Source organism: Heloderma suspectum, chromosome 2 (assembly GCF_057233095.1).
Source record: "Heloderma suspectum isolate Gila_16-S chromosome 2, 16-S_ref, whole genome shotgun sequence".
Lineage (NCBI taxonomy): Eukaryota > Metazoa > Chordata > Lepidosauria > Squamata > Helodermatidae > Heloderma > Heloderma suspectum.
The window spans coordinates 265,419,620-265,446,215 of NC_139459.1; the positions used below are offsets into that span (position 1 = coordinate 265,419,620).

At 41.7% G+C, this 26,596-nt stretch overlaps 1 protein-coding gene across 6 annotated transcripts; it reads left to right on the plus strand.

The window, feature by feature from the left end:
- On the plus strand, window positions 1-26,466 carry RUFY1 (RUN and FYVE domain containing 1). 6 transcript variants are annotated; one of them, XM_084839092.1, is made up of 18 exons: window positions 1-283; window positions 7,936-8,122; window positions 9,084-9,201; window positions 10,210-10,311; window positions 10,776-10,899; window positions 11,891-11,952; window positions 12,530-12,595; window positions 12,930-12,999; window positions 14,007-14,108; window positions 15,297-15,413; window positions 16,317-16,484; window positions 17,244-17,341; window positions 18,472-18,591; window positions 21,807-21,936; window positions 23,426-23,520; window positions 24,232-24,280; window positions 24,744-24,821; window positions 25,492-26,466. In XM_084839092.1, exons 1-18 carry the CDS (start codon window positions 263-265, stop codon window positions 25,633-25,635), a joined length of 1,851 nt encoding a protein of 616 aa, XP_084695218.1. In that variant the 5' UTR covers window positions 1-262; the 3' UTR covers window positions 25,636-26,466. The 6 variants fall into 6 exon arrangements, with proteins under 6 accessions (XP_084695218.1, XP_084695214.1, XP_084695220.1 ...); XM_084839088.1 differs by having other exon boundaries at window positions 7,952-8,122; XM_084839094.1 differs by lacking the exon at window positions 1-283 and adding an exon at window positions 5,583-5,672 and having other exon boundaries at window positions 7,952-8,122.
- The last annotated feature ends 130 nt before the right edge of the window (window positions 26,467-26,596 follow it).

Consider the following 26,596-nt stretch of genomic DNA (forward strand, 5'->3'; position numbering starts at 1 on the left):
ACAAGGAAAATGGCTGAAGAAGGGGAGAGTTGCAAAGTACCTGCCGCGGAACAGAAAGAGGACTTTGAAGTCATCGATAGCGCCCAGATCCCCAGCACGTCTGAGCTGAAGAGCGATGGCAAAGAGAGAGGGGCCGAAGAGCCGGGGTGGTCGGCTCCCATCTTGTCGCTGGCCAGGAAAGCATCGGAAAACTTCGCAGTGAGCTATGGGAATGCCCTGAAGTCTGCTGCCTTGGCAGGACTCATTCCCAAACCAGTCAGCAATGACAGCACAGCGAAACCAAGTATGGCTATGTTTATTGCTCGTTCTATGAAATAATGATTTGGGGTGTGTGTGTTTTTAGGTGGCTTTTATTGCGGCCGAACAGACACTGCCTACTAGGCACTTCCAAAAGGAAAATTTTCAGTGTGACTCAATTCCTACAAAGTATTTATCTTGTGATAAGCTGCTTTCTCGAAGGAGAAGTGCCCAGATGCAAGAGCCTGCCTGGATTGGATACATTTTATTTGGCGTGGAAGTGCTTCCCTTAAATTCCAGACTGTGGTCCTTGCTTGTAGGTACTGCTGATACAGAAAAAGCACTCTGCATATTCTCCACATGTAGTAGGGGTGAACCTTGGAAATGAAAATAGATTAAGGGTGCAATCCTATGCATGTTTAGACAGAAAGAAGTCCTTCAATTCCCAGCATTCCCCACACAGGATGGCTGGCTGGGGAATGCTGGGAGTTGTAGGACTTTGTTTGTATAAATATACAGAGGGGTGCGCCCTAAAGCGCTAAACTATAGGAAACCTTAACTCAGGCTAAACCTCGTGGTACACTAGTCTGGAGGTATTTAATGTTATTGTGAAGTACATACTCTTCGTTTTGGTTCTCCTATTATGTTGTTTAATGGGCTAACTTATCTTGATGTAAGGGACTGTAGCTTTAGTTCTGAGTATCTTCTCATCTTTCTCTCCCCCCCCCCCCCGCGGATTATGTGACATTTGCAACTGGACTTACTTTTCTTATGACTTCTTGAGAATTAAGCTCAGTTGCAATATGACTGCACTATTTCCCTTTATAAGTTGAAAACAGCTTAGATTAATATATGAAAAGAAAATATAATTGTGAATAATTCTGGCATAAAGTTGTTACTCCTAAATCTAGGCAACTCTGCGCACAATCCTATCCATGCTTAGACTGAAAAAAGTCCTCCAACTCCCAGCATTCGTCCAGTCAGAATGGCTGGTTGAGGAGTGCTGGAAGTTGGAGGACTTTTTTCTGTCTAAATATTTTTTCTGTCTAAATATGCATAGGATTGCACCCTAAGCTTATTTAAAAAGATACTTTTGAAATTCACTGAATTCTAAATATGGCTAATGGATGTCAGTTGTAACTTACTATTGTGTATAGGCCTAGAGTATTACAACAACTAGAGTATTATAATTTTCCAATGGGAAAAAATCCAATCCAAAGGCAAAGAGAAATGGAGATGTTCTAGTTTGGAAAATTAACTATTAAATTAATTTTAAGAGAATAAAATGTAAATTATGAGAGGAAGAGATGGAACACAATTCTAATAGAAAAGCATTCCTTAGGGCAGGAGGTGGGCATAAAGTAGATGTCCAGACATTTTAGACTTCAACTCCCAGAAGTCGATGCCAGCATGACCAAGGGTCAATGCCTTGAAGTCCAAAACATCTCAAGATCTACTTTCTGCCCACCCCTGCCTTAGGGTGCCTCTACATGATTTTTGGCAGAATTTAGGGTGTGCTAATTTCAGCATGTACAATCCTTACAAGATGCCTACTGGATCAGAGAATTCTGGAATTAGAGTGCGCTGCATAATCCATATGCAGAAATTATGTGCAGATCTCCATACAATATGGTATGGTACCTATTTCTTATGGTACTGTCTATGTCTGATTTAGCACTAAAATTTCAAAACAGCCATGTAGGAAACTTGGGGTGGGGGACACACAAAAGTGTTGCAAGTGTACTAAGGTTACACATGTAGGAGGTTATCCATCCTACTAAATTCGCTGGGGCTTACTCCCAAATAAGTGTGCATAGAATTGGCAGCTTCTCTTGAGAGGAAAGTCCCACCGAAATACACTGGATAAAACCTGACTGTAAGAGTTCTAACATTCTTCCACTCCTGCAAACATCTAGTGATGTGACTAAACATGTGATGTGGCCACCTTGGAATATTAAAACATGTTTCCAACCTTGAATGTAGGAATAGTATGGATTAAATGAATGGTATAAAATATGTCACAAAAGTGGAATGTATGAATGACACAGGGAAATCAATGAAACTGAATATAAATATATACAAATACATCAAAAACCAAGAAAAAAGTAGCCTAGAATTTCAGTAGTTATAGATGTTACCGACCAAGACTAACTGGGTTATTGTGGCATTTTATAGGCCTGTGTACACCACCTAAGATAACAAGCATATCCTAATTACTGGTGCATTACGCCATACAATACACTCCCAAATAGGAGGTATTGCGCTTTTTTGTAAGAAGAAAGGAAAACACCCTAATCAAGCTTTTAAAAATATGATCAAACTTATTAATTCCACTTTGCATAGGGAGTCTTAAGAATTCTGTGATCCCATTTAAAGCAACATAACCCTAAAGTCCAAGATGGAAAGTACAATGTAACTGAAATGTTCCCCCCGCTGATTTCTGCAGGTTCATACTTTAAAACAAACAAAAACAAACCTCAAAAGTTTTGAATATTTCAGTATGACAATCAAGAAGATAAGTTATAACCTTCCCTTCACCATTGTTATTTGCACACTCAACTTCTAAAGTTCTCTCTGGGTTCATCTTCTTACATAGTAATTGTTCTGTTTTGCTAATTACTAAAGGATATTGGCTGGCAGATGATTGGATTTGTAACTTAGTAGACAAGGATTTATATGGGCCATTGATAGACTCTACAAAGCCAGAAGTCTTATCTTGAGATTGTACCAACGTCCAAAATTGTGGGATACCCTGGATTACTTGATTTATGGATTTTTGGTCACCTGCCATTTTTCTGATATTCCAACAACTCAGAATATCTCAAGTCATCCTGTTCATTCATTCTGAGCAGGGATCATGTGATTTCAGTGTACTTTACAGTGCACAACAATGGCTCTAACATGGTAGTAATAAATACAAACGTTTAGTATCAAATAGTACCAGATAGTTGTATCTGAGAACATGAAATTTGCCAGGAACAGAGAGCTGTCCTGAAGTGAGGGAAGATGCAAAATATGCAGAAAAAGATACTTTATCCCATCACACTTCTACATGGAATTAACTTATTCTTAGTACAGCCTAAGAAATATTCATTCTCTGTGTTATTACCATCTTGTATGGCTGATGTCTAGAGATGAATAACCTCTCTTTAACAAGGACATGTGAAGGATATGGTTTATGTTGAAGTTGCTTCTTGAAGTTACACTCAGCCACATTTTAGAGCACATATGCAGCTCACATGCAGCTCTTGGACATTCTCTTACCATCTTGTATGGCTGATGTCTAGAGATGAATAACCTCTCTTTAACAAGGACATGTGAAGGATATGGTTTATGTTGAAGTTGCTTCTTGAAGTTACACTCAGCCACATTTTAGAGCACATATGCAGCTCACATGCAGCTCTTGGACATTCTCTCTGCGGCCTGTGGTATCCTGCCTACTTTTCCCCACTATCGAGCTGATCAGCCATCAGCTGCAGGGAAGAGAATGCACCAGTTTCCTGGATCAGGATCACTGGGGAGGAGAAGCTTTACCTTTGCCCCCTGCCCTGCGATCTTGATGCAGAAATTCTACTCTCCGTGATCCCATTCCTTGATTTCAGCATGAAGGGAAGGTAGATTGAACCCGCCCCTGCCCCCATCCCTGCATGCTGAGAGCTGGCTAAGAGGAAGAGTGTGTGCGTGCGTCCGTGTGCGCACGCGTGCACACGCATGTATGCATGCTTGTGAGTGGGCATCCGTGTGTGTGGACCTAACCCATAACCCGGCACTGCATGCAGCCCACAGGGCCAAAAAGGTTGCCTATCTTTGTTTCCAGACTAATCTGGAGATATTCTCCTCCAGAATTATTAGGAGGTTATAAATGAAAGCAGAAATATTTTATTGTGAGTTTCATGCTGTTGTCCTGTACACACTTATTTAGAAATAAGCTCCAATTATACCAATCCGAGTAGCTTCCAACTAAGGCTGCAGTACTATCCATACTTAATTTGGAATAAACTGCACTTAACTCAAGAGGGATTCACTTCTGAATAAACACTTAAGTTCAGTGTATATATGTAACTATATTTAGGGTTAGAAGAAGCATATATTTACATTTTATCAATGTCAGAAGTATCTTAAACTTTTAAGAGTTCTATACATAGTTTTGTATGAACTGGTATTATTAAATGCCCCAATATGTATACTCAAAAATTGCTTTCACACTTAAAGCTGGTTCTGACTCTCAATTTAAAATGAAATGCAACTGAAATAGCTCAACTATTCTAAAATAGACTTCATTTGAGCTGATAGTTTAGGTACAGTATTTGTCCAATACAACAAACAACTCGCTCACAATCATTTTAATTGCAAAGGCATTTTCTTCCAAGGAAGGCTGCAAGCCTATACCACTTACTTGGGAGTAAATCCCATTAACCTCCATAGGAGTTACTTCTCAATAGACATGCATAGGATTGCAGCTCAGTCTATCATTCCTTTGGCTAGTCTGTTAGAATTCTGCAACGCAGGCCTTAGGCTACTTTAGGGTGCAATCCTATGCATGTTTAGACAGAAAAAACTCCTACAACTCCTAGCATTCCCCAGCCAGCTGTCTGAACATGCAAAGGGTTGCACCCTTGGCCATTTTAACTTTAAAGCTAAGCAAGTAGTGCAATGATTTCTCTGCAGATCAACATTTAAAGCTTGCAAAAACCCATGTAAGTTCAGAATGCCTTGCTTAAGTTCATATAATCAAACTTGCAAGTAGTGTCTGCATACCGCTTTCCTTCTGTCCATTGTACAATCCACACTAGTGGATAGTGCCTAAGCACCTTGGTACTTATGTGCAGTGCACATAACCCTACATGTAGCAAATTCAGTGGGAAATCATCCAGTTTCTCATAAAGTAACATTTAGTCACTTTGTCCATCATAAATTTGGCCATATATTAATGTGCCGTTAGGAGCAAGTGGCTAACCTATAGCCTCACTACCCTATAAGGCCAAGGACAGCAACTTCTGAAAGATCTAGTTTCACATTTCTCATAGCCCCAGTTGCTGGCATTTAAATAATAATGTAGTTACAGTAAGTGCCAAACAGAAACAAAGTGGCTCCTAAAAAGAATACAAAACTTATCTGGTTTAAATTGTGCTGTAAATTATTTTAAGGTCTTGATTTTGGGGATTTGAACTCTGTAGTTATTAATATGCCTAGTTAATAGACAACTGTTCAAATAGCTTTTAAAATTGGGTAAGCAATTCTCTCCATGTAATTCAAACCCACAGAGTTGTCTAGCAGCATCTTGTAAATGCAGGCTATGTTTTGTTGGCAGCCTTGCATTTTACAATGACTACATCAGGATTTGATGTTGAAAGTGGGTGGAAGTAGAAAGAAATCAGCATTTCCTAGCAGGAAGGGTGGCATAGAAAGATGAAACAAATGGAATACATCCAAAGGTGAGAGTATAAGAGTTACCATTGCATAATAGTTTATCATTACTTATTGAAAGTAGCAAAACATGCCCATTTATTTGCCCATCAGAATAATGGGGGAGGGGGAGGGATTTCTCCTTTCTGTCTGATTATGTCAGAACCAGGTAGTCAATGAGCCATGGTGGGGAAAGCCTTGAAAGCTGTGGGGAACACATTGTTAAGTTTAACTTTATCTGACAGACTTTACGTGCCTTTAATAACTGCATGAGGCAGACATTCAAGTGGGGAGGCACCCCTTGAGGCACCCTGCTTGAAGTGGCAGTGGTAGGAAAGCTCCACTGTTCCATTTCTGCACACAGCTGTGGAAACAACAGCCCTGCCAAGGGAGTGGGTAGATGAGCAGAGAGAGAGAGAATGCCTCCAGTGGAAATGGTCAGTGCAAATTTATTTAGAGGAGCAAAGCAAATAGGAAGCACCTTTGGGCTTTTTAGTGTGCTTGAAGTGTTTCGCATACTTTTAACATCGTCATGAAAACAACCCCATGAGGTGGGTCATCTTGGGAACTGTTGCTGGAAGGAATAAAGGACTTGAATCAATTTTCCCACGAAATTACTACTCAGAGGCTGCAGTAGGCAAAGCCCTCTAGGAACGGGGCATTTTTCTTCCTCATGTAATACTAGAACGCAGGGTCATCCCATGAAGCTTTTTGGTGGGAGATTCAGGGCAGATAGAAGGAAGTACTTCTTCACACAGCGCAGTTAAACTATGGGATTCACTTCCACAAGGTGTAGTGATGGCCACCAATTTGGGACAGCTTTAAAAGGGGACTGGACAAATTCATTGAGGATAAGGCTATGAATGACTAGCAGTCCTGATGGCTATGTGCTGCCCCCAGTATCAGAGGCAGTATGCCTCTACACCAGTTGCTGGGGAACATGGGTGGGTGGGTCCTGTTGCACTCATGTCCTGCTGGTGGGCTTCCCGTGGGCAGCTCGTTGGCCACTGTGTGAACAGAATGCTGGTTCTCCTGCATGGCTGTTCTTATGAGTGAGGCGGAGATTCTGGGCAAACGGGGCACAAAGGGCATTTGAAAATGAAAATGCGGCATTTGAGAGGGCAGAAACTGAGGTTTCCCCCGCGGGCGAAGAGAGAGAGACCACAGCCTGTCTTTCTGAGAGCAAGAGAGGAGAATCCCACTGAAAAGTGAAGGGAGGGGGTCGACCTTCCACGACAACAGACGGGAGAGAAACTGCCTGTAAAGCCGCCGCCACGAAAGGCGGCGAGCAACTAAGATGGCGCCCCTCGCTTGCGCTGCCCCTCCCACGTCCCTTGTTTACAATTTCGCGTCGCTCTCCTTATGCCAAGTTGTCTTCATACCCATTGAGAATCGAGGTTGGGGTGGGACGTCGAGCTTTTCCTAACCAGTCGGAACATGGGCGGGCTGATCAGTAAGCGTGGCCAATCCGGGGCGTCGGGATTGTGCACCCAGAGTTTTAATTGGTTTTCAGGAAGGGGCTCAGAGACTTGGGCGCTTTTATCCAATGAGGGGCCTCTCTTTGGACTTGGAAGGGGTGGGAAGTGTTGCTCCGGTAACGCAGGTGGAGGTGAGAAACCAATGGGGAATAAAGGGGGGGGGGATGCGTGAGTGCGGAGGGGTTGTTAGGATCAGCCTGCCGAGAGAACCTGCCTTCGGGAAGCGTATCAGCACTGACCAGCCAAAATATGTGTGCAGAATGCGAGACCACAGAGAATAGGAGCCTTATCACAGGAGGGAAAACATGCTGTAAGGAGGCCAGTTATTCCGTCCCCTTCCTATGTAGGGCTTCTTTAGCCTTCCTAGGAAGCTAAGGTGCATGCTTCTCAGTGCAAAATGTAGATCATACCAAGACAGAAAGGGTTTCCCTGTTTGTTTGGTTTGTAATTTTTATGAATTGTTGTGAACTGCTCAGAGAGCTTCGGCTGTTGGATGGTATAGAGATGATGATGATAAATATAGCCTTGACTGGCTGATGTTTCTGTCCTCCTCAAAAGTCCTTCTCCATGTACTTGTGGAGAGGTCTGACATGGGATTCAAACGGTTGCACCAAAATGGTTTCTCAGCTATCTTGTTTACGAGTATATAATCCCTGATATATGAATTGAACAAATCTTGGAACATTTTTAGCTTTCTGTAACTGCTTCCCTGCCCCCAGGACATTTTTCATAATATTGCATGTTAGAAATGTATTGTTTGTGAGGTTTGATATTTGAGAATAAACCTGCACATCAGTTCTTCTTTCATGTGCATGTCTTCATATGTTTAGCAGCCAAATACGTGATGGAAGAGCGTTCAAATCTCATGAATATGATGAAACTGAGCATTAAAGTCTTAATACAGTCAGCTCTGACTTTGGGTAGGACTCTTGATTCGGACTTCCCGCCCCTCCAACAGTTCTTTGTGGTAATGGAACACTGTCTGAAGCATGGACTTAAAGGTGAGTTTGCTTTGTGTATTTGCCACTTAAGAATATTTAAATAGTACTGTGGCTTTCTGTCTTAGCAGTGTTCACATAAACATAGGATAACCACCAGGTACGTCTAGAACTTATTCAAAATGTTCTAGCGCATTTCTGTAACAGCTCCATGATAAAATGCTTAAAAACAGTAATGGATAAAGAGAAGAGGAATTATGTGTTTGAAATGGAATCCACAGTTTGACTCATTTGTCAACCTGCCTCTGTTTACTAAGAAAACAAAAGTGGCAATAAAGCAAGTTAAGGTGCAATCCTATGCAGGTTTAGACAGAAAAAGGTCCTACAACTTCCAGCATTCCCCAGTCAGCCATAGCTTGCTGGGGAATGCTGGGAGTTGTAAGACTTTTTTCTGTCTAAACCTGCATAGGATTGCACCCTAGATGTCCATCCACTGAGTCCATTATTGGACGTTGTTCTTGAATGCTAAGGGTTGAAAAATGGAACAAATTTAATAACATGAGGCCGTAGTCACATGTGGTACTAAAGATGCTTTTGAACCTCTCTCCTGCTATTTCTGTGCATACGTGAATGTAGCTATTATTTGACAGATAGTCCTTTTTGAACTGAATGTTCATTCTAGCCACATTATATAATAATATATTAAAAAACAGATTTTTTTAAAGAGCTTGACAGCTCAATCCTATATGTGTATTTGGAAGTAACCTCACTGGATTCAGTGGATCTTATTCCCAGGTAAGTGAGCATAGGATTGCAGCCTGAGTGTGAGGTGTGAAAATACCTTAATAGAGCAATCCTATTTGGTTTTTATTCAGAAGTAAATCATACTGTGTTCAATGAGGCTCACTTCATTGTAAATGTGTTTAGGGTTGTCGCCTAATTCTCCTTTTGTGGATATTTGCTTTATTTGCATTGAACTGAACTAAAGTAATATTTCTTTGCCTATTGCTCCCTTTTTAACTAGCTAAGAAGAGTTTTATTGGGCAGAACAAATCATTCTTTGGACCTTTAGAACTGGTGGAGAAACTTTGTCCAGAAGCATCAGATTTAGCAACAAGTGTCAGAAATCTGCCAGAGTTAAAGTGAGTTGAAACAGATTCAGGTTGGGGCTAATAAGGGGGAAAGGTTGTGTTTTATTTATAGCATCTATACCCCAATCTTTTAGCAAGAGTGGCTTACGAAGATAAGTAGCATGACAGACTCTGCCCTCAGGCTTACAATCTAAATTTAAGACATGTCACATAAGGAATAAGGGATGGGGAGGGAGGCGAGAGAAAGCAAGTTAGATTACAGCTCTGATAATGACCAGCTGGGATGGAAACAGTTCAGATAGCTTGTTGGAATGGCTGCTGCTAGGTGACAGCTGAGGGAAGGCCAAAGGCAGTGGGTCTCTCAGCAGAACTGATGGAATAGCCCAACTTCCCTTGTTGAAAGGGACAAGACTATAATGCTTTACAGTACCTTAATAAGATTTTATGAGTTGGTTTTTTTTAGCCTAGCCAGATGATCTCGCTACCTTCAGGACAGAGATGGGAACTTTTCACTGAAATTATCCTTTATTGAAGTGTATTAAGTGCTGATGCCATTGTTGTATACAGTGACAGCCTAAGCGCATTTCTCTATGCCTTTTAATTCATTTACTAGTAATATTTTACATTTTAAGACTGTCAGAATTGTCTTGCAAAGGAAAAAAGTAATACTGAACTCAGTAGGACCCTGAACATGATCTATTCATCCTTACATATATGACTTCCCTAGCAATAAACCATCAGTCCATATTCCCTTTGTTAAATAATTCTTATTTAAATAAGAATTAAATAAATCTTCTATTAAAAGGTGTTATACTGTTAATATTAATTGATAGTCAACCAATTAATCAATTAAAGGAAATAAAATAAGTTAAAAATGTACAGGCCTAAATATTTAAATTATTTTTCTGTCTCTTCCAGTAAGCATTAATCTCCTGGTGGAAATAGATACTATGCTTTTTGCAAGTGCAGTTCATGCTAAAATAGTCAAAATGTTTATCTGATTCCTTTTATATAAGTGATTTGACATGTTCGATGCCTGGTGTTCTTGTGGAATTGTAGGACCCCAGTAGGGAGGGGCAGAGCGTGGCTTTATCTTGCTGTGATGCAAAAGAAACTGGCAGACTACCTGAAAGTGCTCCTGGACCACAAGAATCTGCTGAGGTATCTCCATATTCCAGAATAACATTTTTTGCTAACCAGAAAAACATTTAAATTAAATGGTTGGATCCAGAGTCTTATCTGCTGACAGAAAGTGGGGGAGTCAGTTTTTCTTGCTTCCCTGCCTTCTGCAGCACTCAGGGCCATCTCCCCTGCCTATCCAGATCAGATTTTCAGGGGACATAGGGGACTACAGAGGGAGGGGGAATTGGTGAAGATTGCCACCTCCCCCTGTTCAGCCAGCAGGAAAGCTCTGCTGGATCAAAGGCCTCCCACTAACTGAAGGAGCCTTCCGTTTGCAGATGCTTGTGCTGGTCCAATCCAATGTTTGTATTTGAAATATAAAGTGGGTAAGAGATGCTGACCTCAGTATAATATTTTCAGAATTGTCCTTAAGTAAGTCTTCTGCCATGGCGGGTAATAAAATACCCCCTTAAATATTTCTTAAGAATCTTTTTCTTTCCTAGCGAATTTTATGAACCTGGTGCCTTGATGATGGAAGAGGAAGGAGCTGTGATCGTAGGTCTGCTGGTGGGGTTGAATGTCATTGATGCAAATCTCTGCTTAAAAGGAGAAGATTTGGATACCCAGGTGAATACCATCCCTGTTAACTAAGGAGTAATGTTCCTGATTCACAACCCTGTAGGCCTATGGTAGTCAATCTGTCTTAAAACCTTAAGTTTACACAGCTGTGAATAAATAGTAGCATTTATATAATGTTTCAGTATTCAGTTCTTCATATGCATTATCTGTACTCAGTGGGTTGGATCCAGAGTAATCATGAGTGGAGTGCTGCTCATGGGACATCCTGTCCCTGTGGAGAGAGGATTTTCACCAATTTCCCCTTCCCTCTGTGTCTCCTGAAAAGCTCTGGAGGGTTTGGGGGATCCTCTGGAACAGCCTGGGAGGAGGCCTGGATCAGCAAAATTGCCTCTCCCCCCCCCCCAAAGTGGGAGCCTCCACAGGATCAGAGTGGCGTGCCTTCCAATAACAGAAGGAACTATTCTGTTTGTGGAAGGGCATGTCTGGATCCATCCCAGTATCCACGAGAGAAAAGTGTTTTCATTAGTATGGGGAAAACTGACAGACATGCATGGCAAGAAGTGTACCACATGGAGAAAACTCCAGGCTGTAAAGGCCGTTGTGTGTCTCTTTGGTGTGAAGTAGGCCCTTATTATGTGTAAGATTGGCCATACCTCCAGAGTAATTCACTGATCTGTGCAGCCTCTAGCAACTGTTCTGGGAAATAGCTGTGGAGCTCATTAGATGGGGCAGAACAAAACAAGGAGGGGGAAGCTTGCTAAGCATTCAGTGCCAAACTGCATCAGAGAAAGCAAGGAGCCTAAGGATTTGTCTTTAATCTGAGGCCGTGAAAATCGGTGTCCTGTAGAAAGGGGTGGAATGATAATACCTATCGAGAAAGACAAACATGTTGTCACATCAACCTTTTATTCCCATAAACCTCATTTATTTTAATGTGAAACAGGTATGAAAATAAGTAAAACATAGTTAATCTGAGCAGGACTCTGGCCACAATGTTGTTAACCAAATTAGATTGTATACATCTAATATGTCTTTTCAGGTTGCAGTGATTGATTTTTCCTTGTACCTTAAGGATACTCAGAACAGTGACAATGGCAAAGAGTATGTATAGTTGAGCCTCTGTTCTTAATAATTGTTTCATAGACCGTGATGAAAAATTATGTAGGGGATGAGCACAGTTGATTTTGGGGCCTTCTCTAGTGCCTTCAGATTGTGGGAGGGAGGGAAATGGAATTTAGAATAGATACTGGTAAATGATTAGAGAAGCATAAATCAAGTATGTAGAATATCATACATGCACTTCTGGCTTGAGGATTCCTGACACCAGTTTCCTTATGTCTTGACACATTGGTGTGTCATCTGCCTTTTCATATCAATAAGTAGTTTTCGATAAAATAGTTAATCTTTGGAATGTAGTTATCTTTGCTGCTGTGACAGTCATATTTAACCCTGATGGTCAAAATGTTGGGTCAGGTTGATTTTAATTCCTTGGAATGAATCATTCTTTTTTAATATGGAGCCCATCTTATGAGACGTACTGGTTCCAAATAAGGGAACAGCATTTGCAGCCTTGCGATGAAATGTAGCTTCTAGTATGACAACTGTTATCTAATATAAAAGTAGCACTTGAAAAAAAATGGGTATTCTGAAAAAATAAAAACCTTTATTTCAATACTAGAGATGGAGGAATTACTGCTGTGCTTGATCAGAAACATTATGTGGAAGAACTTAACCGCCATCTAAGGTAGGTTTTGTTGGTTAATGCTTCTGTTTTCCCTCTACTGTGTGAAGTCCAACATTTTAATATAAACGATGCTATACCTTTAGAGGGACCTGCCGTTTTTCCTCTTACCATCTTGGTCTTGTGCCTGGTCAACCTCATATCCTTCTCCCCCACCAAATTCTCTCCCTGTGCTTATAATCCAATAGTACTGTTTTGCATTCTCCTGCCTAAATTGTCAACACTGACAAACAATGTTTTGAAAAACTACGATCAGTGTTGGTCACTTAGACTTCCTCTTTGGACTGACATTTGAATATTTAGAATTAAAACAGATACTGCTGATTTTTTGTTACAGTGGCACTGTTGGAGATCTACAGACCAAAATAGAATGCTTAGAGAAAACCAATTCGAAGCTCCAGGAAGAGGTTGGTGGTGATGAATTTTATTTCTGTCTTACGTCTTCTGCTTTCTCCTCTTACCCATTTGTATTGACTTCCTTGTTGAAACTGATAGTCATCAAATGATTCTCACAAGGATCTGAGCGGAGCAAAAACTTGTATGAATCAGCAAGCTAGAAAGATCACGGTGAGGAAAGCCATACAGTTCACTTTCTCTAGGTTAGAATACAACCTAAAGATCCACAGTCATTAGCTGCCTTTATACCAAGTCAGGCCATTGGTCCATCTAGTTCAGTATCATCTACACCCACTGACTGGCAGTGGCTATCCATGAATGGTCCATCCAGTTCAGTATTGCCTACATTGACAGGCACTGCTTATCCATGGTTTCAGACAGGAGTCTTTTCCATCTCTAACTGGTGATGCCAGGGATTGAACATGGGACATTCTTGCATGCAGAGCTACAACCCTTCCATGGTAACTGGACTGAGAAGAATGTTGCAAGTTTGAGACAGTGAGAGGTTCTGACTCTCATACTGTCTTCCTGAAAAGTGTAGTGCTTTGATGTCAAAGCATAGGGGTAGATCCAACATCATGTGAGTGGACTTCTGCGCATGCAACAAAGCTTCCCCTTTGTTTGCTTCCCCCTGACAACCGCCCCCCCCCCACACACACACTCACCCCAAATCTACTCCGGAGGGTCCCCAACCCTCCAGAGCAGATTTGGCACATGTCCAGGGGGCTACACAGGAGAAGGGAAATCCATTCCACCAGTGGTTTCCGTTCTGCTGGTGGACAGCTAGTGCTGGATCCAATCCATGATATGGTAACCTGTTTCTGTATTGATTTATTATTATTCCAGTCATGTGCATTGGTCTTAGCAGCTGAATGATGAGATAATGACCTTGCCAGGTCTTTAGTTTTGTGCCACAGTTGAGTGGCAAGTTTTTATGTTCATCCAGATGATACCTGGCTGTTTCTTTCTATTCTCTCTTCCCACATCACCCCCCCACCCCTGGCCGCCCTTTTGCCAGCTGGCAGCAGCAACAGATCGGATCAGGGCTCTTCAGGAAGAACAGCAGGAGCTGAAGCAGGAAAATGAACTAATACGTGAACGAAGTGAAAAGCATGTCGAGGTCAGATAAACTGTAGAGATTATATGCTTGAAGACTACTTAGGAGACTTGAGTAGTTCATTTTGTTAATGTTAACTGTTTATCTTTCAAAAGAGAAGCAGCTCACAACATACTCATAATAGTTACAAACCATATATACAATCCATTGCATAGGCTGGAGGGAGAAGTAATCCTTTATCTGTCCTATGAGACATCATGACAATGATTCATTGTGCTGGTAAAGAGACAGTGGATTGCATTCAAGCATGTGCTCATCAGAGTGCCGCCAATGCTGGAGGACAGGGGTGGGGCAATGATTTTTTCTGCTTTCCCCTTCCCCCAGCACCACTTCCCACACCCTCCTGGAGGATTGGGGGAGCTGCAGGGGGAATGAGGAATCAGAGAAAATGGCCACCCTGCTGTCTTCCTCCAGTGGGAAGCCTTGCTGGATCTCAGTGAATGGAAGGAGTCCTTCAGTTCACAGTGTGGTGAGCCTGGATCCAATCCTGTTTTTCTCTTTAAAATTTACATGTCTTTCCTTCTTTTTTAAAAGAAAACTAATCCCAGAATGCAGTATTTTGAAATACTTCCCATATTTCATTCTGCCAGTATTGCCCTCCATCCAGAGCCCTTCTGTATGTGCTGGGATGCATACACAGAGCTCCTCTAGGAGAGAGCTTCCCCATTCACTTCAGTAGAAGAGTCAGCTCTCTGTGCCATTTCTCTAGTGAAGCAAATAGATTAGGGTTGAGAGTGTTGTTAAGCTAACTGCAACAATTTCGGAAACTAAAACTTAATATACACCTTTGAGGATGTGGGCTGGTTTGCGCAATCAGAAAAGCTCACTGTAGGTTGTTTAAGCCATGGTGAGCTACAGTGCATGCCAGACGGTATTGTGCATATTCAACCCCCAACCGGGGTTGTACTGTCATGCGAACCCTCACATTACCCATGGTCTGTTGTAAGGTTATGAGAGGGTTGTTCAGATGCAATGACAACCCCCAGTCAAGGGATGAATATGCAAAAAGCATGCTCTGTGGTTCACTTTGGCCTAAACAACCCATGATGGGTGTTTTGATCATGCGAACCAGGTCAATATATTGTTGGCAGTACTGGCCATAGGTATAAAATAACGTGTAATCAGCCATAACTTCTCTTGTAGAAACATTTCTACTAGTAGGCAAATTTCTCAGACCATTTTGTATTGTAGGTAACTAAACAGGACACCAAAGTTGAACTGGAAACTTATAAGCAGTCACGGCAAGGCCTGGATGAAATGTACAGTGATGTCTGGAAGCAACTGAAAGAGGAGAAAAGAGTTCGAATGGTGGGATACCACTTTTCCTTGACTAGCAATGAATAATTGTTCATGTATTCAGTTTGGTTTGTGGTGTTCCAAGCCTATAATGCAGTAGGTCTCATGAGCTGCTGAACTCAGGTGAGACAAAAGGGGGTAAATAGTGGTATTCCACAATGAAAGCTGAAGTATAAATGCCAGGGCAGGTTTGAAACATTAACAAGAGCCAGTATGATGGAGTGTACAGACAGGTGAAGACACAAGGAATTCCAGTGGTGGTGGTGGAACACTGGTGGAGGGGAGTCAGTGCGCAGTGCTGGATTTTGCACATGCATGTGCTCATACAGTTCTCCACTATATCACACTCCAGCACGAAAGAACTGGAAAAGCTGGCTACAGTTATAACAAGTCAGGGCGTCGTTATTAGGCTTCTCCTTTAATCTTTATAGAATTCTTTTTGGATTTCCAAATCTTGTTTAGTGTCGAGAAAAAAGAAATTGATTATCCAGTGCAAATCTTGGCTTCCTTATCTAGTCCTTCCTATGAAGGACTAGATCTGCTGGTGGATTGTGGGAATACTTATTCCCAATTTCCACATACCATGATTCCAAAAATCCTGTGCACTTGCATGAAGTGCTTCCATGGGCACACACAGGGCACATCCCCTTTTTCTGTTTGGGTGCTACACCAGACGGTCTCCTGACCCTCACACAGGGCAAAGGAGGGGAGAGGGGAAGCCTAAAATGTCCCAGCATGCATACAGAAGCAGCCTTATTTGGATACGAACCACTGTACTTCTATTGAAGAAATAGGTTGTGTCATCTGTTAGAAACACAACTTCCTTTCACTTGTTTGCTCCCAAACATGGCTGACATTTTACCCAGTGCAGCAAATGTTTAATTTCTGTGTTTCTGCATTTTTGTAATTTTGAAGGAGCTGGAAAAAGAGCTGGAGCTACAGATTGGCATGAAAACAGAAATGGAAATTGCCATGAAACTCCTGGAGAAAGATACTCATGAAAAACAAGATACTCTGGTTGCCCTTCGCCAGCAGCTGGAGGAAGTTAAAGCGATCAATTTGCAGATGTTTAATAAATCTCAGGTATGTGTGTGAAGTAAATGGCTATCTACATAGCACCTTGAATGTGTACTGTGCTTTAAGATGATTAATTTGGTGGTCCATGGACATAATGGAGAACTCTAGTTTAAACAAATCAGGATATCCTGAAGTTGGTAAGGGAGAGGGAGCATGCAGTCCCAGCACTCAGGCCCAGCTTGGGAAACTATGACTTAGGAAGCCAGGAATGTTGTGTCTAAATCAGCCCACTGCCTCTACTGCACAATACCTTCTGGTTCAGTAATACAGCAGCTCTCTACCCTTATTCTTAATTCCCTGGGGAATGTTCATCCTGTTAGGTACAGTATCAGGATTCTGTCCCGATGTCACCATCCTACCTCTTCGTATGAACCCAGCCATAATATACGTTATATGCTTTTTGTGCCCACTTGTCTACTCAGGAATGCGTAGTGGGTGTGGGTACGTTCATTCACACTCTTTGTGACTAGGAGGAGAGTAACTTCCTGACTACTAGAAAGAGTGGAGCAGCCTCTTCACATGTTATGGTTGAAAGGCAGGTGATTACTTGGTTAAAAATTATTTCATTGCAACAGCCTTTCCACAGGAACAAAAGTGATTTCTAGGAAAAGTGTTGGTGTCTGTCTGACTAAGCTAGTTTTTTGACTGGGCAAGGAGGTGGAGACTGCAGTGCCTGTGTACCTCTCTGCTTACTGTTGGCACTGGTTTTTGAAGTCTTGGGGAATGACTAATTTGACATGAGCTGCTTAAATTCTTTCCCTCCAGAATGCAGAGAGCTCATTGCAACAGAAAAAAGAAACAATATCATCCTTTGAGGGCAAAACAGATCAAATGATGGCTTCTGTGAAGCAAATGGAGGACAGGTAACTCTTTCCAGAGGCCTGATCAACCTGTGACTTTTCTAATTCCCCAGTGATCCACGACTAGTTTACTACAAGCTGTTTCTAGTGAAGGCATGAATATCTCCCTGATGCATTCCCCTAATCTCCTTTACCCATCTATGCTCCCAGTTTACACACCCTTCCACCGTTTTCCACATATCTGCCTTCTCCAAATGACACCTCTGTCTCCAGGATCTAAAACGCTGTAAGGCATGTTCAGACTAGAGAAATGCCAGGCAGTGTCTGTGGTGTGATCAGCTGACAGCCTGTGCATTGCAAGCTGCCAATGAGATGGTTCCATCAGGTTCATTTCACCTGGCTTCTTCCCAACCAGCTGAAATTGCTCTGATGGAAATGTCTTCTAGGCAGATGGCAGCCCACACACTGAGGTACTGCCTGGCATTTTGCTAGTCTCAACATGCCTTGCAATATCTCCATGCTGGAGAGGGATAGATCAGTGTTTGAAGGTTGGGGAAGGCAGACATGCAGCAGAAAAGGTGGAAAATCAAGGGAGGAAGGGAGAATCATGGGGGGCTTGGGATGTCCAGAGCTGGGACAAGAAACTCTGAATTTGGAAGAGGGACGGAGCGGATTGTATGTGTAAGTTAAGAACTTGTTTTTATTCCATTGCCAAGGCACCCAAGGTGGTTTACATTTTAAAATGTTAAAAAGCTATGTATAAAATATAGAACAGCAGAGAGTTCTCTTAAGGCCATTAAAGGTCGTTTCAGGAGCTGATGGCCTGAGTTCTCCACCTTCGGTCTCTTCTGCCTTCCCACAGGGCAAACAGGTCTTAAATAACCCTGGGAAGAGCTGCCCAGTAGTTTCCCTCAAACTGTTGCTGGTCTCTTTAGGAGCTGATGGAAGAAGCTCCTTGGGCTAGGACTAATGAACAAAGTGCCGCACTAGATTGGATAACATTTATATCTATGGACCAGAGTGCTGAGAAGATTGCCTGCCCTGCTCTGACTTACAGCATGGTATAACATGTTAATGTATGATAAGGAAGTGTTCAGAGGCAGTAGCTCTGGTGAAGGACAAAAATCAGCATAATTCAACATAGTGATCACTAACTTCTGTGTGAGTGTATGTTTTTTGTGTGTTTTTTAAAGACTGCAACATGCAGAAAAGGCCAGGCAAGTTGCAGAAGAGAGAACTGTCAAACTGAAACGAGAACTAGGTGGCAAAATTGAGACCCTGAAGCAACAACTGATCCAACTGGATAACAAGTGGTATTCTTGCATTATATATTATTTGAAGCACTGATGTCTTTATCCTATCTTTTCTTATATTTTTATTTGTTTTAATAGACTGTGTTACAACTTAAACAGATACCTTAAAAAATCTGTAAGCCATTAAGAGAGCAATCCTAACGCCTATACCTCTTGGGTGAAGAGGATTAGGAGGGCATGGAAGTGTCCTTCTGTAGGCAAGGAGGAGCTCTGCCAGGTGTGGGGGGAGGGCGTGTGCCCTGGTGGCCCACGGTATGGTCTCAGAAAACTCCACCGGTATAGATTTACCGCTGGCAGTAGGGCCTGGAACTGGGCGTTCTGAGGGTGGATCTTGAGCTGGCGCAGGTAATTTCCTCCCTGTTGGAATTGGGGGGGGGGGGGGGGGGAGAGAGCTCTCTGGAAAAACCTCCTGACACCACCACCTGTTCTAACTTGTTGTGAGCTGGCAGGGTTTTGGACATGGAGGATCACTGTGCATGTGTGTGTATAATTTTCACACTCTCTGTCTGTCACTCACACTCACTCACCATTCAGGATTCCTTTATTCAGGGGTGGGTAACTTGTGACCCTCCAGATGTTTTAGCCTATAACTCCCATCAGCCCTAGCCAGCATAGCTAATGGTGAGGGATGATGGGAACTGTTGTCCAAAACATCTGAAGGGCCACGAGATGGCCAGCCCTGCCATGACAAGCCCTGCCATGTACCAGACAAAATTAGTTTACACCATAGCTTCTGATAAAGTGTGTGCTGTATACTTTGTGAAGTGTCATTTCTAATGCTTTCCTCCATATCTTCGATAAACTTGTGTATGTGGAGGAAGTTTGCGATTCTTCATCCCTCTTTAGTGAGGATGGTGGAGGGCAGGAAATAAAAATGTGTTTGAGTTTTAACTTTCCTAGCAGAACTTCAGAACTAGTTCACAGGGGACCAGCACCAGTAAACTCGCCTTTGCCCTTTCTTTCTACCCTAGTTTTATGAAGTAGTCAGAATTGCTCCACATGGACCATGATTTTATAAACTTCTGTCATGTTGCCTCTTAAGTAAAGCAACCTAACTTGTTTCCTGTAAGGATAGGTAAAGGAGTTTGACCCCTTTGATCATTTACTTGTGGGGGCATCGAAGGAAAGAACTGTGTAACGTATCGTAAATATGACTGCACCTTAAGTGTATGTATAGCATCTATATAAGCATATGCTTATGTATTCCTGTTTTATTATTAGTCCCTTTCATATCCATTTCTAACACTGAATCTGCCTTCTTGATTACTGAGCATACTAAATTGATATTTTCATGTTTGCTTTCCGCTATGAACACAAGAAGCTCTTTCCTCAACAGTCCGAACCCATCAGAGTATATGTAAATTGTGATAATCTGTTCCAGTTCCAAAACCCAGAATTTTTTTCCTTAGAATTTGAAAACATTTGGCAGGAATAGGAATACTGGAGGAAAAAAAGTTGACTATGGGGGCAATGTAGGAAAAATGGACAGGAGTGGAGTCCAAAGGAAGGATGTCCTTGAGGACATCCTACTCACAAATACCAGAAGCCCATCACAAATATTTTAGTTTTCCTAGCTTGTTAAAAATCCATATATTTTCAAATTTGCCTAGATGATCTTGAGAACAGAAATGTGGTTACTGGAACTAAGATCATTTAAATGCTGTGGTGTTACATCAATATATAACGTAACTTGATCATTAAAGCATTTGGGTCCTCTTAGATAGGACTTCCCTATACCAAACCAAACATCTGTTTACTATTCAAAGCACTTTGAACATGCAGGGTGCTGTACAATAATTCTTGTATTAATATGCACAACAGGCCTGTGAGAATGCCACTGTTCCATTTTGCAGATAGTGGACCTGAGGCTTCCCCCCCACAAGTCTACCAAAATGATCGACACTGGCCAAGCACAAAGTTGAACCTGATTTATTTATTTGATTTGTGCCCCATCTTTCCACCAAAAATGGCCCTCGAGGCAGCTTACAACCACTAATAAAACTTGGTAAAAACAATAGTAAGCAAATACATTTAGAGAGCAATCCTGTGGTTCCTTGACGAGCATCCCAGGCACCATAAGATGGCTAGGAAAACCCTTCCAAGGTTGGAGACAGCACTCCAACATCAGAAGGGGGAGTCAGGGATCCACCCCCAGACCTCTTCCCCTCACAGCCCTCTCCAGCTGCCTCTCCAAGGTCGGAAAAGCGACTTCAGAGGAGGAAAGGGTATTACGTGGGGAGGGGAGGAGACCAGAGAGGTCAGGATACGACTTATCCTGAGCCTTCTCCAGCCTCCTTCCCTCCCCCTCTGAAGCACCTTCGCTTAGAGGGACTGAAACACCCATCTAGCAAAGATACAGGAGATTGGAGGACAGAGAGGTGAAGATCGCCTCCACCGCTCCTCCTTCCCTGCCAGCTCCAGTGCAGCAGGGCATAGGAAACACAGAAGTCTCTAAGTTTGGGGGCTTCTGAGTGATTGTGCCCTAAAACACAATTAAAAACCCAACAGAGTAAAAGGTCCCAGGTGGATTGTGCTTATAGTTTAAAAGAGTGGGGGTGCTTCAAGACAGAGGACTCCTAACACTACTAAATAGAAGACATCATGCAGAAGCTCTGTCTTTTTCTCCTTAATGGATTTTCTGTGGTAAGAGGAAAGACGGAAGAAGTGATGGGAAAACCCAGGAGGGTTATGAATGAAAGACCTTGTCGTCTGAAAATACACATACACCCGTAAACTTCTGTGAACGAGGCAGGCTGATGGCACCATAAAAGCCTTGTCTGGAACCACCCAGAACTTAACTTGCTGGGACTTTATTGGCCAGGATCTACAGACTGCGCAGCTGGTTCGGTGCACCCACAAGCAGGCCTTTGAATCTATTTTTTGAACAGCAGCCTCCCTCTCCCCCAAGCCACATGACAAATGACTCTTGAAACTGATGGGAGTTCCAAAAGTTGTTTGCAATAGAGCATGAGGGTGTGCTGTTCAACAGAAATGTAACCCAGAATCTCACTGGCAAGCTCTTGAACATGCCTTAGAGTAGCTCTCTAGATCCCAGCGCCTGCCTACACAGAAATACAAACCCCTTGTTTGGTGAACTCATGAAAAGAGCATATTATTCATACCCTTCCATACCTATTTCACAATTTCCAGCTAGTTCAACATTGTTGGAAAACAAACTTTGTAACATAGGGCTTGCTTGTTTGAAATTTAAACAGTTCAACTCTTGAGAGAGAATTAAAATCTGAGAAAGAACAGAGACAGACTCTGCAACAAGAGCTGCATCAGGAGAAGGACACAACGACTTTACTAAAAACTGAACTGCAGCAAGTAGAAGGGTTGAAAAAAGTAAGTGAGCTGGAAATTTAATTTCCTTCTAGAGAGTAAGGGGGGGAATAACTTGGGTGCCTTTCAGCTAATGGACAATGTTCAGAGAATTCTCTCCTTTATGATGAAAAAAGTTGTTATATTAAAGTTACTGGCTAGGGAAAACTTAATTACCAGTGAAGTACTGTTAATAACAATACTAAACACACTTTGGCTAGAATCCAATTTGTGGAAGGCTTCCGTCATCTGAATAGGGAAGAGGTGATCCCCTCTCCCTCCTTGTACCCCAAATCTGCTCCAGGGAGTGATGGACCCTCTGGAGCAGATTTTGGAAGGAACGGCACACTACAGGGGAGAGGGGGAACTGACGGAAGCCTTCTAAAGGCAGAGGGACACAACTTGATTCCACTCTGAAAAAAAATGATCACATCAGTGCACTTCCTTTGAATTTTCCTAGATGCTTTTTATTGTTTTAATTTTTTTTAAAAAACACCGTATAGCTGACTGAATAGGGGGCTGAAACAGATGAGGCTATACAGGTAAGGAGCAGGCATGATTCTTAACAGCTGGGATCACCCAAGGCAGAGAACAGGGTTACTCCCCACCCCAATCGTATCCCCATGTTTTCTTTCTTCTATGGGAGTGAGTGGATGCCATTAATTTCTATGGAATAAAATACTTCATGGGGGGCAGCAGGGGGAAGGAGAGAGAGAGTGCCAGAGCGAGAGGGGACAATGCGGGAAGAGAGGCTAGTATTGGAGAAGGGGGAAAGTTGAGTACCAGCACCAATGGACTGTTGGAGAGAAAACAACCCAGGTGAAATTTCCAGGAAAGGGCAGAGGATTGCTAGGTTGATGGGATGGGCAAAGGACTAGAGTCTTCCCTTCATCCCAGCCTTTTCTCACCTGTGGAATTTAGTTACAATGCAGTAATTACAGTACTCCACATTTGGGAAATGGCGATAGCTTAATGGTTAGCATGTGGAAAGCTTAATGCTTAGCATGTGGAAAGCTTAATGCTTAGCATGTGGAAAGTTCCAGACATATCCAGGTAGGATTGAGGAAATACTCTTGCCTGAGAGCCAGCCAGAGACAATCCTGAGCTAGATGGACCAATGGTCAGGCTCAATAGAAGGCAGCTTCTAATGTTAGCAAGGGTGCTGTCCTGTGCATCCTCTTCAGTCTGGGTCAGGCTGATTTTTGGCAGGAACGCCATGCACTAAGGCTAGGCGACCATTCCATACACAGTTTCTACAGTATATTGGAGTGCTTTTCTTCATGGTACTGGCAGTCAGCCGCTGCCTTTGATTAATGCTACAGGAGATCTTCATGGAATGGCTTTCCAGCATTTATTGACTTTACAATAAAACAGTGCAGTGCTGCAAATGCAAGTAATTTATTCCCTCCCTGCCCAGTTCAGTTTTTATATAATCAGCCTAAAATAGGAAAGGAGGGTTTATCCCTAATAAAAAAAAAATACACGGCATTTCATATTTGTGTGTGTTTTATAGGAGTTGCGAAAACTGCAAGAAGAGAAGCAGCAGTTAGAAAAAATCTGTGAAGAACAAGAACAGGCCCTTCAAGAAATGGGGCTTCACCTTAGCCAGTAAGCATGTTCTAATAATTCCTGTTAATCTAGGCCCCGTTTCCTTCATCTTGCATTCTTAGAAGTTGCATTTTTGAACTATCATAAAAGGAATGGCATGTAGTTATTAAGACATGGATCTATATATTTTGGAAGACCTTTTAACATGGGATCCTCGGTCTATTTCTACTAGAAAGCTGGTTTTCACTTGATATGGCAGTTGTGTTTGTCACCGTATTTCCTGAAGTAAACTGGTGAAAGTGTCAAGGCCAGCTGTGCAGCCCTAAAACATGTAGTAGATGCACACAATGGAGCTCAGGTTGTCATGTAAAGCCAGAAGTGGCTCAGAGAATGTTTTTGTTAAAAGTCAGCGTGACTGCTGCAAAGAGAGGAAGTCATTTAGAGAACCACTGCTGGAATGGAAGTACAGGTGGCTGGAAAAGGATCTTACTGTCTTTAAAATTTGGAATGTGTTCCTTCTAGAAACATTTCAGCAAATTGAGAGCTGGTATGTAGCATAGTAAGTGAAGGAACCATGAATCAGGCAAGATTCAAACCAGGGAGTTCCTATGTTATGAACTCGGTTGATGGCTTTAGGCACACCATTCTCTTTCAGCTGCATTCCCATCTGCAGTGCAGGGATGACATTAACATTGTAAGGTTCACAAGAAAATACGGCTTTCTTTAAGACTGTTCAAATCACTACAAATTTATTTAATATGTTTTTTCTAGATCCAAGCTTAAGATGGAAGATATTAAAGAAGTAAATAAAGCATTAAAGGTATTCCAGCTTTAACAATATACTAAGATTGATTTCAGAATCTGGCTACTACAATTTTATTTGCATCTTTCCCTGTAGCATTACGTGACACAGTGTGCTTGAGTTATCTGGGATAGGGTGGGGCATTATCAAACCTGTCCTACTAGCTGAAAACACGTCATTCTTTCTTGTCCTAAACATGGCATGCTCTAATCCAAAGAATCATTGTCAATTATGTAACAGCACAATTCTGTGCATGTTTACTCAGAAGCAAATCCCACTATGTTCAGTGGGGCCCATGCAAGTGTGGATAGATAGGGTTGAAGCCTAAGTCTGTTGGGAGGAGCAAAATATAATTGATCCTTCCTACATCTGGCTTTGAAGGGGTGGATTGCCTAGATGCCCCTTCTAAACCTACAGTTTAGTGATAAGTTAATCTTAGAAGCAGAATACTAAAATAACGTTGGTTTTGTTTGAATATTAGGGCCATACCTGGCTAAAAGATGATGAAGCAACCCACTGTAAGCAATGTGAGAAAGAATTCTCCATTTCAAGAAGAAAGGTAATGTTAATGGATGGCAAGCCTTCAATGTTAAAGAAAGCAACATTACTTTCAGTGTTGCTTTCTTTAACATTCTATTAAAGGACAATCTGTAAAGCCGCAGTTCCCTTTAACTGCAACAAGGAGTACTAGAGATGAAAGTGTGTTAAAGTACATTTGGGCCTCTAAGCTCATGTATTAATGCTTGATTTTCCATGGAATTTAGGATTGCTGCATCAGCAAGTATACATTTGGCACCAAGTTTTCACCTGGTGCTTTGTGTAGGAGGAGGAGCTCCTTTAGGCATGCAGGTCGTAAGCTGTGTACATTCAGAGGTTGAGTCTTTTTATTAAGCCAGGAAACCACATATTAGGTGCAATCAATAATGTATTTGTTCAAGAACAGCCTTATAAATAGAATGAAATTACGTCGAGTTCATTGACTGTGGATCAAGACCTTAAGCCTTTTTTGTTCAGAACTCCTTTGATTTCAACCCAATCTATGCCCCTCTGGCTTATTTCTCATAAGACAGAGAAATTACTAGCACATGAGGAAATCGTTGTGACAAAGTCATTCCATTGATTTTAGTAGGACTTCTGCATAACTTTCTTTGGCTTGGATACAATATTTAAACAGCACTGCTTTAAATAGTATGCGTTAGATAGTCATGGCTGTCTAACTATCTTTGCAGCACCACTGTCGAAACTGCGGTCACATCTTTTGCAACACTTGTTCCAGCAATGAACTTGCACTCCCATCCTATCCAAAGCCTGTACGAGTTTGTGATACTTGCCATACTTTACTTCTTCAGAGGTGTTCATCAAATTCTTCCTAAGATATCAACTTGTTACAGGAGAACAATATAAGACTAGAGATTTTACCAAATGTTTAAGCTTTTTGGAAGATGTAAATTCTACTATTCTTTACCTATCACACAACTTACTTGTGGTACTATTTGCCATGTGGGAATGGGAAAAGATTTAATTTATAAAAATGGGATTTACAGAAATTAGGGATGTTAAATATTTTGCATAGATTAAGTGCCAGAAAAATGTCATATCCTAAGATGTGCTCAATGTGCTGCAACTTTGCCATGCAGTCATACTTTTGGTTTTAAATTACAAAAATCTATTGTTTGTATTTAGCTTTGTACTTGACATTTGTACATTAGATCTCTATCTGAACACTTTAATCTCATGGGTCTACATGACAGCTCCACTTAAAAATTCCTCTAGATTTGTATGTAGTCAAAGATGAAAATGTCAACATCTTAAAAGTTGTCCCCATGGAAGACCTTTTTTAAGCAAGGTATAAATGAATGTGCCTTTACTATACTTTGAATGTAAATATAGATTGTTTCTAAAGCACCTATAAAATAGTGGTTACGCAATAAAGACTGTTAAATGGAATTAAAGAAGTTGATCTGCATCTTCGTAAAATATTCCTTGGGAAAAAATTACCTATATGGCTTAATATCCATGATTATCTATATGCAAGTATTTCATATGACAAAAGTTTTGTTCGCTACAAGATGATACCAAAGCAAGGTCAGTATGCTATCTGTGTGAGCTCTTTAAGTTGTCTTCTGTGAAAGGCAACATTTTAAAAAAAAATCCACATTCTGACAGCAAAATATTATAAAAGTGTGAAACCTTGAGGCAGTACAATTGTGGAGTCATTGCTCACTATTTTTGTGGAATCATTAATATGCCTTCAGTGTATGGATGCTTTGCAGTTACATAAGCAAAATCTAGCATGAACAGAAGAAAATGGAAAAAGATGTAACGGCTTTGTAC